The sequence below is a fragment of the Pelobates fuscus genome, chromosome 4, assembly GCF_036172605.1.
Source record: "Pelobates fuscus isolate aPelFus1 chromosome 4, aPelFus1.pri, whole genome shotgun sequence".
Classification (NCBI taxonomy): domain Eukaryota; kingdom Metazoa; phylum Chordata; class Amphibia; order Anura; family Pelobatidae; genus Pelobates; species Pelobates fuscus.
Window position 1 is genome coordinate 201867278 of NC_086320.1, and position 19180 is coordinate 201886457.

The following is a 19180-nucleotide window of genomic DNA, read 5'->3' on the forward strand; positions in this document are numbered from 1 at the left end:
AGCTGTTGTGGCATTGTATGCTGTATGTGATTTTCCCCGCACAAATAAAATAAAGAATTAATAAAAAAATAAAAAAGAAGGGAGGGAGGAAAATATTTTTTTATGAAAATAAGAAAACAAAAATATACAAATATTAGGTTGCTCCTATCTCACCTCCCACACAATACTGTTGCTATCCCTCAACACATTCACCTCTCACACATACTGCACCCCTATAAAAACACACTATATCCCCTATAGACACTACATGCCTTATCCAAACTCTAGATCCCCTACAGAGACACATTGCACAACCTACACACACTACATCTCTGACACATACTACATACCCTACACACAATCTGGATCCTCTACACACACTAGATCCCCTGTATGCTAATACACACACTACACTGCCTAAAGACACACTCACTACAGCCCCTACAAACACAAGAGCCCGGGTGTACACACCCTCTCTACATCCCCTATATACTGCTACTGCCACTAGCCACAGATATAACACCACAAACCTAGCACAACTGAAACCGACCTAACTCCACAAAACTCCACACCACAAACAGTTCACTCTACACACACACAATCCCATGGAGACACCAGAGACAGGTCACAAGCAAACGCAGCAAAAACATGTTATTAAATTCACATGCGCTGCACAAAACAAACACAGGGCATTTTGTCATGTGAGAGCTCTTCAGCAGGGCAAATCCCTGGAAGAGCATTAAACCAACACATTAGGGGGACGTGATTGTCATTGGTGATGACACAACATATCCCCTCTCTCGCCCCACCCCTTCCACTGGGTCACTGTGATTAAAACATACCCAGGCCAGATTTTATTCCCAGTCCCGTACTGCTAACAATAGAGGGGTGTCAGAGCACTCCTGGCACCATAACCACTATAGAGTAATGTAATAGTTATGGTGCTTGGAATGTTCCTTTAGCACTCTACCATTGTTGCACCACTGTTCGGTTCTGGTGCATTGATATTTCTTTATGCCATATATAAATCATTTACATAAAAAACCTGTTGCTGACTGCCTCCTGTATATCGTACATACAAACCAAAACCAGTGCTTTATTGCTAAGGGTTTGTGCAGAAATGCTGAATAAATTCGGAAACATGATGCATGTCTTAGACTTTCCCTAAGGCACAAATTGAGATATGTAGATCATGTACGACATTACTAACTTCGGTATTTCACTTGCAATAGTCTAGTAGTCAAAAAGCTACGCACATATCCACATTTTTAAATGCATAAATGCTCACACATAAACATACCAGTGTGTATGCCCCAGCATTATTTTACTTTAGTAAAGTACAACAGGTATAAAAGTCTGTCTCTCTGTCAGGAGCCCTCAACTGATCCTGCGACTGGTAAGTCCCCTCCCTCTCCCCTTCCTTAAGAAACCCCAAGTCTTAGCAACTTTGTATCTTTCTTGATCCATCCCACAATCTTGGGCAGCAGTCATGTTCCCCCTTCCTTATTATTCCAGGGGGAATCTGTGTGTATGCTTACTTTGTTAAAGTACAACAGGTATAAAAGTCTGTCTCTCTATCAGCAGAAGGGCCTTAATATAAGCTGTCAGCATAGGCAGGAGTTAAATGTCAGTCAGCGTAATGAGAGGGTGTCCTTTATTACAGCTCTTCCTTCTGGTGCACAGCTCTCACACTAGTATGAGTAATATGAAGGAGTAGCAGAACATACTGGGGGACATCCATTAACCCCTTAAGGACACATGACATGTGTGACATGTCATGATTCCCTTTTATTCCAGAAGTTTGGTCCTTAAGGGGTTAACGTATGCTCTTCTAAAAGTGGTACAAAGTTCTAAAAGTGGGACGGTCACCATGGAAACAGCATGGACATCCAATTAAAGTCCCAACCTTGCACCACTTCTAAAACCTGACCGTTCTAAAAAATATTCCCCAATGTATCAAGTTACAATGTTTCATAAAGTGTATATCAATATTAAGGCACATCTTCAAGCAGTAAAGTAAAGCGATTCAGCTAAGGCAGGAACCTAGCTGCACTACAGTATTGTCATCTTATATCTGTATAAAGGCAGTGAGCTATGTGTAAATGGCAGTGTATGTCTGAGGTTAGCTCACCTGTTGCAGTGATGCCTGGGGATGGAGGGCAAGGGGGTTGCTGCTCTGAGAAGCTGGGGAGTTTGTGCTGACGACGTACGGCCATTTCACTATGGACAGTCATGGCCCTGAACTCCTTGGGATGATTCACCGCCCTCTTCCTCGGCTGCACAATATGATGGACACGGCACCTGTCTGCACAGTGTCTCCCTCCTGAGAATACTCTGCTTGCTAAGTAGAATGTTACAGACAGCTTTCAACCACACTTCTGAGCTTTCCTCTTGTGATATGCAGCTCAGCGGGCAGGGACTGAACTTCCTACTTTTAAATTATTTTGTCTTCAATAATTACCTTCTTTTGTTTTGTTTTGAAAGCCAATCGTTGAGCGATGGGTGGTTACCGTTAATGTAACGCCCCCAGCTGTGCCCAACTTGTTTTAGATAGTACTCTGCAAGGAGGAAGCTGAGGGCTGATTAAGAACTGCATATTCATATTTCTGGCGTTCATCTTAGGAGGACTGCTCAAGCTGCAAATGGGTTCGCTTTTCTCTGGGAGAGATATACTAAGCAGAGATAAACAAGTAAACTTATTTCAATTGTTTAGCAGGTTATGGGAAAATAGAAAAGCAGAGATGACAGCATGTGACATTCAAGCTGTTGGCTTGTCATGATGCTCAGACCATCAGTTGTTGGTTGAGCATGATGTGAAATGTGGTGGTACTTTACACAAGGTCCCAGCTGTTAGTCATAAAACATAAAAAGATTGTTGTACTTATCCTTACCATGAAGCTGTTGCACAGCCTTCATTGTGTAAAAAGCATTTTCAATGGATGTAAATCTCTCCAATTGGTCACAGTTATAGAACAAACAACAAAACAACAATAATTACATCGCAAACATTAATAAATAAAGGACCGCTGTCACCTCAAAATTATTTTTTTAAATATATGTAAAAAAAAAAAAAAAACGAGAAAAAACTCATTCCTACCTTTAGTGTATAACGAGATCCTTCAAGCCAAATACAGGCATCTTGGGTCAGACAGTGAAAGCAGTCTCTGTAATCTTCCCTGCTTCACTCCCTGCACAGAAGCATGAAAGACCATAGATATAACCTGTGAGTTTTCAAACACTGTCTGACACAAGGTTCATGTATGTAACTTAACGGAACACTATAGGGTGGATACACATGTGTATACCTGACACTATAGTGTTAAAAACCCTGTTTAGCAACACAGCCTACCATAAATAAGTAGAAAACCTACCTTTATTCCAGCGCCGTACAGGTCTGCCAGCACTAGCCCTGCCCCCACTCCGCCTACTTGGCTGAAATATTCAGAATTGATGAGCTCAGCCATTCCAGTGCTTTTCCACAGGAAAGCATTGGGGTGCTATTGTGCATGTGTGGCAAAATGCCACATTGGCCAATCAGCATCTTCTTATAAAATGAACTAATTCAAAGCATCTCTATGGAGAAAGTTAAACGACTTAATGCTGAACGTGGAAATGCTGAATTTCAGTGTATCACTGACCCAGAAAGCACCACTGGTGGCCGTCTGAGTGACTGTCACTGGAGGTATCCCTAGGAAGCAATGTAAACACTGCTTTTTCTCTAAAAAGGCTATGTTTACAGCAAAAAGCCTGCAGACACTGACTATAATCATCAGAACAACCAGGGCCGTCTTTAGCGCGGGGCAAACGGGGCAGCTGCCCCGGGCCCAGTTGCTCCTGGGGGGCCCCAGAGCAGCTGCCCCGTGTGCCCCACGATTTGAGCAGCCCCCATGTACCCGGCGGTGCGGCTGCACAGAGCCGCACCGGCCCGCCAACTAAGGATCCCCCCAGGGTGGCCCATGCACTAAGGGCCACCCGGTAAGCATGTGTGAGCAGGGGCCCGGTCGGGCGCTGTGACGCTTAAACAGCACGACCGGACCCCTTCCTGTACCGGCTGGGAGGAAGTGAGTGCCGCGCATCACTTCCTCCCACCGGAGATAATAGCCGCGCGGGAAGAGAAAGGCAGGAGGAGGGGAGTTCCAGAGGAGAACTCCCATCTGCCTCAGCCTGCCACTGGACCCCAGGGAAACCACCCTCCAGGGAAAGGTATGAACCTGGAGGGTGGCTAAATGTGTGTGTGTCAGTAGTATGTCTGTGTGTGTCAGTATGTTTGTGTGTGTCAGTATGTCTGTGTGTGTATGTCAGTATGTCTGTGTATGTCAGTATGTCTGTGTGTGTATGTCTGTGTGTGTATGTCAGTATGTCTGTGTGTGTGTGTCAGTATGTCTATGTGTGTGTGTGTGTCTGTGTGTATGTGTGGCAGTGTGTGTGTGTATGTCAGTATGTCTGTGTGTGTGTGTCAGTATGTTTGTGTGTATGTCAGTATGTCTGTGTGTGTGTCAGTATGTTTGTGTGTATGTCAGTATGTTTGTGTGTGTGTGTGTATGTCAGTATGTTTGTGTGTGTGTATGTCAGTATGTCTGTGTGTGTGTATGTCAGTGTGTGTGTCAGTATGTTTGTGTGTGTGTATGTCAGTGTGTGTGTAGATGTCAGTATGTCTGTGTGTGTGTATGTCAGTGTGTGTGTCAGCATGCCTGTTGGTGTGTATGTTAGTATGCCTGTGTGTGTCAGAATGTCTGTGTGTGTGTCAGAATGTCTGTGTGTGTGTCAGAATTTCTGTGTGTGTGTCAGAATGTCCGTGTGTGTCAATGCATCTGTCTGTGTGTGTTTCAGTATATCTGTCAGTGTATGTGTATGTGTGTGTCAGTATGTCTGAATGTATATAAGTATATATTTGTGTGTCAGTGTATGTGTATCAGTATGTATCTGCGAATGTTTTAATATATCTGTCTGTGTGTGTGTATGTGTCAGAAGGTCTGTCAGTGTGATTGGGGGTTGGGCATAATTGGGGGGGGGGGGGGGTGGGTGGGAGGGGCAGGGCCTAGGGGGCCCAAGAAAATGCTTTTCCCAGGGTCCTATTCATATTAGAGACGGCCCTGAGAACAACTACCCTTTAAGGATCTTGTCGTAAACTAGGTAGGGATGAGTTTTTCAAATTACTTTCACATGTAGTATAACTGAAAAAAAAATCTGTCCTTTCAACACTTGATGAAAGGATTATTGTATTAAAAAATATATTTCTGCAGTTGTTTCATTTTTTTCTTCCATTGTCCCAATGTATTCTTCATTTCTTCTATTCTGATCTATTTCACTTTAAAACCATGGGACGTTTGCTCAGTAGTCTCTTGAGATCACATCTCAATTTTCGAGTGCCGTGCTTGCTCAGTAAATTGTCTTTGCTTGTGGCAAGCATTCATTACCATGCCAACAATTGGAGGTGAGATTTACATTGTGTTGCACACTGTGGGCAGAAATTGCCGGATTCATCAATATAGTGGTACATTGAATATAAAATTATTGAAAAAATTACGGTGATTTAGCAGCCAATACAAGGATTAAATATGTTGTGGGGGCACTGAGGTCTAGCAGTGTCAAGGAGGGGAACTTGAAATAGCTCACCTACCTTGACATGGCAGGTGAGCTTATATTCAAATGGCCACTGGAATAAAACTAAAGAGCCTCCATTTTGTTTAAATGTACATAGGGATTTAGGCCAGAGCGCAGGTAACCTTCTCTTTGTTTTACTATGTATTTTGAGCTGTTGGATACTAAGCTACTGCTGCTGTAAGCGCGGTGCTTTATCTTTGTCTTTTAATTGTATATTTAAAGGAATAGTATAGGCACCCAGACCTATTCAGCTCATTGAAGTGGTCTGGTTGCACAATCCCTGTCCCCTTTAGTTCTGCAATGTAAAACATTGCAGTTTTAGAGAAACAGCCTCTAGTGGCGAGAGAGGGAGACCAGAGATCACTATAGTGTTAGGAATACAACTTTGAGAGTTAGCAAATATCATCACAATCCATTTCAGTCCATGCACATCAGGACACCTAATAAACAAGTAGAAGAAATTCTATTATTCTACAGTCTATAACATTCGCCGACGGTACTCACCTGTCCCAGGATGCCCACAACACCCTGGAGGTCATGTTGCAGCAGTTATTGTGCCTGTGGCTGCTGCACCCCAGTCTGCATCCTCTGAACCTCGATTCACAGCCAGGAAACTCAGAGTGATTGTTTCAGCATTCCAAGATGGCAGCCGCTGCATGAGGAGACTGGTCTGCAGAAACATAGAATGTGACGGCAGATAGGAACCATTTGGCCCATCTAGTCTGCCCAATTTTTAAAATGCAGGTCAGAGGTTGAAGGAGGTGTGGCTTAGGGGTGGAATGAAGACAATGATGCATCCAAAATGGGGTCCACAGTCAGTCACATTGACCTCAGGTAACCCCCCCTCCCCACACACACAGGTGAGACCAGGTTATGTGATTGAACCACTCCTTTATAAGCAGATCACACCTTTCAGTCATTGATGGGTTGTTTTGTTGCCTGCCTTAGAACTCCTAGTGTATGTTTCTCCAAATTTGTTCTCATTGCTGCCTGCCCAGCCATCTCGTCCGTCTGACTTCAATTTCTCCCTGACCCTTCTTTGAATACCTTTGCCTTGGATTTTTCTGTTATTTTATTAAATCCCCTGTGTCATCACTGACCCAACAGAATCCTGTTCTCAGCCTTAGGATCTCTGTGGATCATGCTTGTAAGGGAGAGCTGTTACTGCACCTGAGTTCTAGGACTAAACACAACCCTGTCAGTTACAAAGAGCTTATAACAATGACTGACAGAGAGCTACAGTGCCTTGCAAAAGTATTCACCCTCCTTGACTTTTTACCTATTTTGTTACATTACAGCCTTAAGTTCAATGTTTTATTAATCTGAATTTTAAATGATGGATCAGAACACAACAGTCTAAGTTGGTGAAGTGAAATGAGAAAAATATATACATAAAACTATTTTTTAGAAATAGCAAACAGAAAATTGGCATGTGCGTATGTATTCATCCTCTTTGTTATGAAGCCCAAAAAAAGCTCTGGTGCAACCAATTACCTTCATAAATCACATAATTAGTGAAATGATGTCCACCTGTGTGCAATCTAAGTGTCACATGATGTGTCATTACATATACACACCTTATTTGAAAGGCCCCAGAGGCTGCAACACCTAAGCAAGAGGCACCACTAACCAAACACTGCCATGAAGACCAAGGAAATCTCCAAGTAAGGCACAATGTTGCTGAGAAGTACAAGTCAGGGTAAGATTTTAAAAAAATATACAAATCTTTGATGATCCCCAGGAGCACCATCAAATTTATCATAACCAAATGGAAAGACCATGGCACAACAGCAAACCTGCCAGAGAGGCAGCACAGAGACCTAAGGTAACCCTGGAGGAGTTGCAGAGTTCCACAGTAGAGACGCTGGCAGAGTGGCCAGAAGAAAGCCATTACTTTCAGCAAAAAACAAAATGGCACATTTTGAGTTTGCAAAAAGGCATGTCGGAGACTCCCAAAATGTATGGAGGAAGGTGCTCTGGTCTGATGAGACTTGAACTTTTCGGCCATCAAAGAAAACACTATGTCTGGCGCAAACCTAACACATCACCCAAAGAACATCATCTTTTCAGCAGCTGGGACTGGGAAACTGGTCAGAGATGAGGGAAAGATGGATGGTGCTAAGTACAGGGATATTCTTGAGAAAAACCTGTACCACTCTGTGCGTGATTTGAGGCTAGGATGGAGGTTCACCTTCCAGCAGGACAATGACCTCAAACACACTGCTAAAGCAACACTTGAGTGGTTTAAGGGGAAACATGTAAATCTGTTGGAATGGCCTAGTCAAAGCCCAGACTTCAATCCAATAGAAAATCTGTGGTCAGACTTAAAGATTGCTGTTCGCAAGCGCAAACCATCCAACCTGAAGCAGCTGGAGCAGTTTTGCAAGGAGGAATGGGCAAAAATCCCAGTGGTAAGATGTGGCAAACTCATAGAGACTTATCCAAAGTGACTTGGAGCTGTGATTGCCGCAAAAGGTGGCTCTACAAAGTATTGACTTTAGGGGGGTGAATAGTTGTGCACATTTACTTTTTCTGTTATTTTGTTTGCTTCACAATAAAAAAATAAAAATAAGAAATCTTCAAAGTTGTGGGCATGTTCTGTAAATTAAATGATGCAAATCCTCAAACAATCCATGTTAATTCCAGGTTGTGAGGCAACAAAACACGAAAAATGCCAAGGGGGTGAATACTTTTGCAAGGCACTGTATGTGATGATTGTGTATGTGCATCTCTGTGGTTAAGTGTGTGTGTTGTGATTGTGTGTGTGTGTGTATGTGTGTGTGTCTGTGGTTATGTGGGTGTATGATTGTGTGTGTGTGTGTGTGTATATATATCAGTCATCCTGATGAAAGTCTGTGATACAGACTGAAACGTTGATTTTTATTTTGAGCTAATAAAAGCTAAGTTTTATTCATTCAACTTGGAAGTCCCTGGAGTGCTATCTTGTACTTTTGGCTGTATCTGTTTGCTGATAAGCACCGGGCAAGTACATCAAGGAAGGTGGAGTGCATTACTATTTTTGTTTTTATATATATATATATATATATATATATATATATGGAAGGCGTGGCCTGAAGTTGTGGGAGGGGCTTGGCTCCCCTTCTTAACCCCTTAAGGACCAAACTTCTGGAATAAAAGGGAATCATGACGTGTCACACACGTCATGTGTCCTTAAGGGGTTAAGGAGCACCAACCCTTCCCTCATTACCTGTTAGGTCTGGCGAATTGTCGCCATTCTGATTCCTGCATCGCTGTGGTCAGCTTCCAGTGTCCTGTTTTCCTCCGGTTTCGTCTGGCTGGTTTCATCTATAGGCTGGGCGGTCGCGGGGTTTTCGTTGCGGCTAATCGTGAGGTATACGGCCGCTGCAATTTTAGTCGCGGACGCTTTGACGTCATCTTAGTACGACGATTACAAGCACGGTAGCAGTTCAGTACATGTACACGAATGCCGGCATTCGGTTACGGCACTTATACGGCATATAACTATGTTAAAAATTTATTCATGCGGGGCAATTCGTTATGTTTTCATGCAGGGCAATTCGTTACATATTTGGTCATCTTATGACCGTTCGTTTGCCGAAACTCCTTTCAAATTCAATTGTAAACTTGTGATAGGCACTAGGGCGACCTCTGGTGGCTGGTTTCAGTACTGATTTTTCTCTTGTTTGTTTCCACAACTCCTGGTGGTCAGAAGGGTTATAACCACGGCATAAATTGTTTTTTTTTTTTAGTTATGATTACGGTATTGGTAGACCTATGTTATGTGCACCATATGAGTATCAATATATACGGGACATATTGTCACAAGCATGCTTAACGGTCAATGATTATGGACCTCTTGTGTTTGCAGTGTTCTACAGCAATTCCACAGTGTTCTGCTACTCCACCAACTTTTGTCACTCGACATAGGCCAGTAATCACTATTAATTATACCTCAAGGGGCACGCAAGACCTGAGTCCTCATATGTGTTTTCTGTATTACTAGGTATAGGCATCCTTGCACTTTTGAGTATTTTGGTTCCAGTCCCCTAACTGTTGGAATAATTATTGGTAGGTATCTGGATAGCAGGGGATTGAGGGCTACATATTTTAACTTACAAACTCAATGTTACTCTCGTAGGTTACTACAGATCGCCTGGGTCACGTTGTCATACTTTCTTGCAAAAGTTCCCTACTAGTGAAGTACTACTGGTAGGTATCAGAATAGCAGGGGATTTAGGGGTCATATATATTCACCCATACAAACTTAAATTACTCTTGTAGGTTACTACAGATCGCCTGTACACCCTTTTCATACTATCTGGCAACTTGCTCATCAGGTACGTCACATTTTCTCGACTATTTCTCCCTCCCTACCTACCCTTTCGGGTTTTGTACAGATATACTGGCATACTAAAATAGGACCCACTAGGTATGTTTTTCCTGCCTTCTACACCTTACATTAGTGGTCCCGCGAGGCCAACATCCATCCTCATTTCGGAGGTACGGCATCCCCTCGGGCCCATTCATAGCTAGCCGCCTCGCTTGGTTGCATAGGGAGGGCCTCACTTGTCACTCCCATTCTGTCTTATGCTTTTACATGTCACGGAGAGGCCATCACCCCACCATAATGGCAATGGCCACGTACCCCACACGAGCCAAATCATAGATAGTGCCTCTCAAAGCCGCTTGGCTACTAGCAGGGCCTCACCTGTCACGTTGCTTTGTAATTCTTCGCCACTTGGCATTAGTAACAATAGCCAGTTTGGTAGCACCCCAGGTAACATATTATTTTATGTTGTAGCATGTCACAAGTTCATGAAGGAAGGGAAGATGTGTCCATAGCCAGTACACCGGCTAGGGGTGACGACAACGCGAGCCCTGCATCACTCAGGGCATGGACTATTCCCAGGATCACGGCCGAATTAAGGAAGAGAAATATTCCTTTTCCTGCTACGGCTAGAAAAGCAGAGTTGTACAGACTATTGAATACACAGACTGATAACGCTGGGGTGGGGGAAGGGTCCAGCGGAAACCAGTCTTCAGATCTGCAGTCGGTTTTGTCCTCAGTCCTGACCTCTTTGGGTCGTATTACGGACAGACTCGACAAAATGGATGCAGATAGCCAGCAAAGGTCGCCTGCTGCTGCAGGGAATCCGGTCACTTCTGTGCGTTTGGACCCCCTACCGGGTAATTTACCAACTAGTATAAAAGACCCGCATATCATTAACCCCGCACACATGGTACCTGCTAAAACCAAAAATGACATCTTGGAAGGAAAGGATATAAATCTGGTATCACTTCTGATAGCCTCACAAGATGTCCTTGAGAATAAGACCTATGCATATGGGGATGTGTCGGTGGTATTGAAGTCCAGAGATCCCAGGTTGAATCAGAAGCTATCGATTCCAGAATTTGTGCTGGCTTTCGGGATATACAGGGATGTGCTATGCTCTGTATATCCGGATAGGAGGGAGGAATTGGACCTTTACCTCGACAAGCTGGTGGATTTGGGGCACAAGTACGGTGGTACGTCTTTTTACGACTACCACCGTGCTTTTTCCGCAAAGGCGTCGGCCACCCTATCATAGTTCAATATTCAAGCTGATTGGGGTGTGCTTGATACAGAGCTTTTTTGCCGGCACTTTGCGGGCCTAAAAACTCCAGCTTTTGCCATTTGCTCATCCAATTCCCACCCGGCTAACCTGTGCCCTAATTCTCCAGAGGTGAATGCTGTTTTTTCACCTACTAATGTGGTACCCACAGGGAGATCTGGCAGGGTGCTTAAAGATAAACTAGACCGTGATATAGTGTTCTTGGGTAAATCGCAGGTCTGTAACAATTTCAACACCGGCACTTGCGGTTACAGTGCCTGCAGACTTCTGCATGTCTGCTCAATATGTTTCAGGGCTCACTCCAAGGCAATGTGCCCCAATAAATTATTCCCTAAGCAGTATTTATCGTCTCTTCATGTCTCCCTACTGAAAGAGCTTTTATGTGATCACCCATCACAACATCTCGTTGACTTTTTGGTGGCAGGGTTCACGATGGGGTTTCACACGGGTATTATTCACATGCCTACGGGGACCCTGGAATGTAAAAACTTACAGACAGCCCTAGCAGCACCCAACACTATTGACCTACTCCTACAGAAGGAAATAGACCAAGGTTTCTTGTTAGGCCCTTTTGACTCCCCGCCGTTCGCGGTTTGGAGAACTAATCCCATAGGACTGGTCACTAATAAGTCCTCAAATAAACAAAGGCTAATTCTCGACCTGTCAGCCCCCCATGCATCTCCTACCCCAAGTCTAAATTCACTAATACCATCTGAAGAATTTTCCCTCCAATATGCCAACATACCGTATATACTCGAGTATAAGCCGAGTTTTTCAGCAAATTTTTTGTGCTGAAAAACCCCAACTCGGCTTATACTCGAGTCATTGTCTGTATTATGGCAATTTGCATTGCCATAATACAGACAGGGGGGCTGTGGGGGCTGCAGAGCTCTTACTTACCTCTCCTGCAGCTCCTGTCAGCTCCCTTCTTCTCCGCGGCGGTCCGTTCAGCACCTCTGTCAGCTCCCAGTCTAAGTCTCGCGAGAGCCGGGGGGTCATAGTGCGGCTCTCGCGAGACTTACACTGGGAGCTGACAGAGATGCTGACCGGACCGCCGCGGAGGAGAAGGGAGCTGACAGGAGCTGCAGGAGAGGTAAGTAAACTCTCAGCCTCCCCCCTTCCCCCCCACTGAACTACCAATGCCATTGGACCACCAGGGAAGGAGAGCCCCCCTCCCTGCCATGTATCAAGCAGGGAGGGGGGACGAAAAAAAAATTAAATTAAATAAAAAATAATAATACAAAATAATAATTCAATTAAAAAAATAAATAAAAATAATAATAATAAGAAATAATCATAATAAAAAATGAATAAATTTTTTTTTTACAATTATAAAATTGCCCAACCCCCACCAAGGCTCAGCTACACACTCATACACACACTGCACTCATACACACACTGCATTCATACACACACTGCACTCATACACACACTGCATTCACACACACACTGCATTCACACACACACACTGCACTCATACACACACTGCATTCACACACACACTGCATTCACACACACACACTGCACTCATACACACACTGCATTCACACACACACTGCATTCACACACACACACTGCACTCATACACACACTGCACTCATATACACACACACTGCACTCATATACACACACTGCACTCATACACACACACTGCACTCATACACACACTGCACTCATATACATACACACACATCACTCATACACACACGCTGCAATCATATACACACACTGCACTCATACACACACACTGCATTCATACACACACTGCATTCATTATATACACACACTGTAAATAAATATTCAATTAATATAAATTTTTTAGGATCTAATTGTATTTAGAAATTTACCAGTAGCTACTGCATTTCCCACCCTAGTCTTATACTCGAGTCAATATGTTTTCCCATTTTTGGGGGGTAAAATTAGGGGCCTCGGCTTATATTCGGGTCGGCTTATACTCGAGTATATACGGTAGATAATGCAGTCACAGCCATCCTCTCGGCTGGGGTAGGGGCATGGCTAAGTAAAACAGATATTGTGAACGCTTTCAAACTACTCCCTATTCAACCATCCCTATGGCATTTACATGGGGTTAAGTGGCAAGGCTCATATTACTTTTTCACACGTCTCACGTTTGGTTCAAAAAGCAGCCCCAGGATTTTTGATATTTTTGCTGAGACGTTGTGCTGGATGCTGCTTAACGTTTGTAAATGCCCCACTGTTATCCATTACCTGGACGATTTCCTGACCATAGAAAGTAACTTAGCACCTCCTACTAGCCTCCAGTCAATAACACGACTGTTTACACAATTAGGAGTTTCTGTTTCACCTGCAAAGACTGAAGGTCCAGATACGATCATCAACTTCTTAGGGGAAGTGCTGGACTCTGTGCACATGCAGGCTAGCCTCCCCAGGGAGAAGATAGAACGCATCCTGGCAGCCATCGACCTTTACTTGGGAGGAGGCTCATGTAATAGGAAGGAATTGCAATCCCTGTTGGGTTCATTAAATTTCGCTATGAAAATTATTCCACAGGGAAGAGCATTCATTTCCAGGTTACTTAGCCTGTTTCCAATGTTGCAATCTGACACATCCCGCATTACCTTAGACGTACATGCCACCGCTGACCTACATATGTGGAGGGAGTTTTTGCTGAATTGGAACGGGAAAAGCATTTTTATCCCGGTTTGGTCAGAGAAGTCGGTATTAGTCTGGACGGATGCCGCAGCCACTTCAGGATTTGCCGCAATTTGGGGCAATGAATGGATGTGTGGTAAATGGCCGGGGGAGATTGCTGAGATCCCCAGGTTTAAAGAAACTTCAGCCTTATTTGAGCTCTATCCAATCGTTAAGTGGGGAGCAGGCTGGTCTGGGAATACGGTTAGTTGCTTCTCGGACAACATGGCTACATGCCATGTTGTAAATAAGGGACGTTTCTCTTCCCTGACCATCATGCGGTTCATGAGGACTCTCACATGGCTAGCCGCTAAACACAGTTTTCTTTTGACTTGCATTCATGTGCCTGGGGTTCTCAATATTGCAGCTGATCACTTATCACGGTCTCGGTTTCAGGAGTTCCGGGAAGCTCTACCAACAGCTACCCTAATACCAACTCCGGTACCACAGTGGCAGGAGATGGTCTGGGACTAAAAGAACTGCTATGTCACGGGCAGCAACTCTCACAGTTCGGTCTTTCTGATAACACTAGCCATATGGCAGAGCTTTTTATAATTTCAATTATTATTATTATTGTTGGACTTTAATGTCACTGACCAGTTTTCCATGGAAACCATTATTGCTTTCATTTCTTTTTGCCACCTTCGTCTAACATTATCGTACAATACCATTAAATTGTATATCACAGGTATTCAACACCACATACTCACTACTTGGCCTAACAGACAACGCTTTCTGTCATCCTACCAAGTTAAGGCTATTCTTAAAGGTTTCAAAGACTCCACTCCTATACCCGCACCAGCTAGACTATCCATCCACGACCTATTATTTCAGTCACTATCAAATCTACTAGACACCTCACCATTCGAAGCCCATACTAATCGTGTAATTAAAACAGCCATCTATTTGGCGTTTTACGGTTTTCTGCGGCCCAGAGAATTCACCACTACTAGCTTTTACTCACCCACCTTCATCACAAGGTCAGATCTGGTAAAGGTTCAAGATCACTATCAACTATCCCTACACCATACCAAAACTGGCGCCAAAGGTCAGACGGTCATTATCCCCTATTACCCCACTAGTAATACATGGTGTTCGGTGGAAGTTTTCAACACTCTTCTTGCTTTCTGTAATATGGCTCCGACACAACCACTCCTATCCTTGCACGGTAATAAGCTCACTACTAGCAAATTCATGATGTATGTTAGGATGTTGTTGATCCGGTTAGGTATGAACCCGGCCAGCTATTCTGGACACTCTTTCAGGATAGGAGCCGCCACTACCGCTTCAAAAAAGAATATTCCGGCTCACATTATTAAGATATTAGGCCGATGGAAATCCACGGCATACACCAGATACATCCCTCAGCCTGTACAAGAAGTACGCCTGGCATTCAAAACTATGAATATGTAATGTGTATTGTTGGGTTATAGAACGAATAAATGGTTATCTCTTTTTGCCCTCTTTTATTTCAGGCCTACTTCCTCGTCAGTTCCGGCACTCTACAACTGACATTTCCATTCTATGTTTGTCTTATGTAAATAATACTACGGCTTATTCCATGACCACAAATGGAAGGCGTGGCCTGAAGTTGTGTGAGGGGCTTGGTTCCCCTTCTTAAGGAGCACCAACCCTTCCCTCATTACCTGTTAGGTCTGGCGAATTGTCCCACCCACCACACCGCTTTTATAAGCATTTTATAAGGTAGGCCCTCTTTTATTTCAGGCCTACTTCCTCGTCAGTTCCGGCACTCCACAACTGACATTTCCATTCTATGTTTGTCTTATGAAAATAATACTACGGCTTATGCCATGACCACAAATATATATATATATATATATATACACACACACACACACAATCATACACCCACATAACCACACACACACAAAATAAAAATATATATATACACACGTATACACACGTATTTTTTATTGTAAAGTGCTGCGGAATAAGCTGGCATTATATAAATATTAACTAATATAATAATATATATACACACACACACAAACATACATCCATTGTGTAATTGTATGTGTACATAAATGTGTATGTGTTTAGTAGATAGCTCCCTTATTTGGTGTCCTTAAATATTGCAATTTCACATAAGGATAACAAATAAGTGAGTTATCTACTAAACAATTAAAAGATTAAAATAAAAAGGGCTTTTCACATTTTTTAACTTTTAGCTGTTTAGTAGATAATTTCCTAAATTGGTGCCCTTATGTGAGATTTCCATATTTAAAGATACCAAATATGGGTGCTGTTTAGCATATAGTTGCCTTATTTAGTGTCCTTAAATATGGCAATTCCACATAAGGATAGCAAATAGGGGAGTTGTCTGATAAACAAATATCGAAGTTAAGAGGTGTCAGCCAGCCCACAACAAGAAATCTGGGTGGCTACTGTGAATTCTATGCAAATTTGTTGCTGGATGCCAGCATGCACAGTGGCAGCATATTACCCCATCCCCTAGAGAAATGTTTTAGTGCCCCCCCCCCCCAGTTTTGACTGTGGTGTCTTCTCTCCCACCCCCTACCACTCATATATTGTTCCAACAGTCGCCACTGTTTCTGCATATGTTTCAGTGTGTGTCTGTGTACCTCTGTGTCTATGAAGCTGCATGAGTATATATGTATCTGCATGTGTGTAAGGGGGTATATGTGCATACATCTCAGAATCTCGCCAACATTACAAAGAAATACACCCCTGCATTTCAACGTCAACAATGCATTCAAACCCCACCATTATATGTAACCATACCATTGCATTCAAAAAACATACTACACACAAATTAATGCTTGCATTCAAACTCCAAAACTGAATACAAACACACCCCTACATTTACTCAAACATACTCCATACAAAAACATGCTAACATTTAAACACACAAACACTGCTCAGTGCTAACACATTTAAAAAAATTGCGAAGGTTTTTACATTTTGAAGTGGGTGGGGGGATGACAAAAATATGACCCGCCCCGGGTGCCAAATGCTCTAGGCATGCATTATACACACACTACATCTACTACACAAGCACACACTCTGCATCTAATATGCACAAACACTAGATACATTACATAAAATTACAATCTGCGTCTACTATACACACTGCATCCATGACACACACAACTCATCCACTTTACACATTCTACGTCTACTATACCCACACCACATTCAGTACACACATACACTTAATCCTTGTGGGTAGATCTGGTAAATCTGGCAGGCCCTGTGGGCAGACTCTTGTGTGGCCCTGTGGGCGGACTCGGGGGCGGTCCCCAGGGCACAGAACTTGAACTGTGTCAGGGGCCCCAAACTTTCTTATGGAAGCCCTAGAAGGGACTCTTGGGAGATGGGAACACAAAGGAAGGTCATCAGTAATGATGAGTTAAGGGGTGTTGACCATTTCCCCATCATTTCAGATTTGTATTTAGCACTGAGTAGTGTTTGTGTGTTTGAATGTAAGCATGTATTTTTTTTGCATTTAGGGATTAGCCAATTCTTTAAATTCTTTATTTATACGCAACTCACGTGCGAGAAAGCAAGTTTTGATACCGGAGAAACTGACGGAAGCGAAGCACAGAGAGATGGACACAGGTTTCTTCAGGAAGGAAGAGATTCTTTATTGGATCACCGATCGGGACTCAGAGGGACTAGCGTCACCAAAATACAGCAAGTTCTGAGCCCCGGACAATAGTGCAGGCTCCTTATATAGGCACATAACTCCTCCCATATTAAGCTCCACCCGCACATTCTCTTGACCAATCAATACAAATAAGAATTAACTTCCTGCTTGACCGCATGGCTTGTCCAGCACAATGGAGGAGGGGGAATACTACATCCTGTATTCTTGCACATGCTCCGTACACTACTGATCGTATCTTGCCTCGTGCAACCAACTGATCGATACGTCAGCATATGCACGTACACATGCCACGTGGTAATCTCGGCCTACTAAATTTATTTTTACCGAGATTCCACCACATTCCCCCCTTTGATGCCTCTTGATATTTCACAATTACTTGAGGCATCACTTAACCTTGGTTTGCATACACCGCAAGTTACCTTGAACCAGACCAGACTTATCTTATGATGTGAACCTTTTAACACTCATCTTCCTGCATTGGTTCTCCCTGATCTAGAGCCTTATACTTATATATCGCCATTATCTGTGCAGCAGCCTTCCTCTCTGCTATATTTTCTATCAGGCTTTGCACAGACCTAACTACTAAGGGTATAAGACACGGCAGGAGTAGACACAACATTAAAATCAGTAGGACTCCACCTACCACTGCCTTAAGCCCTCCAAACCACTCATACCAGCTACCAAACCAACTACTTGGATTATACCCTTTCCATACCTGAGTAGGCACATGCGCTAGTTTAACCATATGGCTAGTAAGCTCAGCTATTGCTTGCCCTTCGTCATCTATTTGAAGACAGCAATTGCTCAGGTTAAACTTCCCACATACACCTCCCTCTACTGCCAAAAGGTAATCCAAGGCTAATCTATTTTGGTAGACTGCTGTCCTCATCCTGGTGTTATGCTTCGCTAGAAGATTGAGCGCTTGTGATGTCTCGTTAGTAATAATCTCAACCACCGCCTGTAATCTTATAATACGGTTGAGCATATAAATAGGGGTTCTATAACCAAAGGTACCATCCTCAGCCCACGTGGCTGGCCCATAATAATCTATGATACGCTGGGGAGGCCATTCATTATCTTCCCAGGCGCCTATCTCTATGGGTCCCCTTTTCTTCCTATGATTCACATCATACACTTTAACACCTAAAGTCTCACCTGTTTCAATCGGTAACAAAAAGAAGGATGGTTTGAGCATACCCAACACACATGCCCCTTCCCAGTCCTGTGGCAACTCCGAATAGGCTTTCTTACCACAGATCCAGTACAAATTTGCTGGGGCTCTCCAGGTAGATGTGATGGATAAATCAAACCACACATCCTTTAAATTGGCGTATCTAGCAAACGGGTTAGATGGTTCTGAGACATTTGAAGCCGACCACCAAGTTGTATTCTTTGTATCATCATCATAAGCTTTTTGCCCTAGACAAGTTAATTCTCCTACAGAAGTGTTATACATTATTCCTTTCCTTGCTATGCAAACATAACCTATGATGGAGGTCTTTAATCTCCACTCAGATTTACCTCTAACACTCATATGATAATCGGCTTGTGTAGATATTAGTTGGTCAACTGCCTCAGAACCGGACATTACCTCCTTTGCTTCCCAAGGCCATTGGTCTCCCATGTTAGTACCTCCACACACATAGCAGTTGGTAACATTAAGACTACCGGCAATACTTTC

At 43.3% G+C, this 19180-nt stretch overlaps 1 protein-coding gene across 1 annotated transcript in view; it reads right to left on the minus strand.

Annotated features, from left to right (window-relative positions):
* The window catches only part of OTULINL (OTU deubiquitinase with linear linkage specificity like), a 394233-nt gene that overhangs the window by 59186 nt on the left and 315867 nt on the right, over positions 1-19180 (minus strand). Inside the window, exon 2 of the mRNA XM_063451850.1 lies at positions 2111-2354. Coding sequence (XP_063307920.1) covers positions 2111-2213 — 103 coding nt within the window. The 5' untranslated portion in view covers positions 2214-2354. The remainder of the gene's footprint in view (positions 1-2110; positions 2355-19180) is intronic.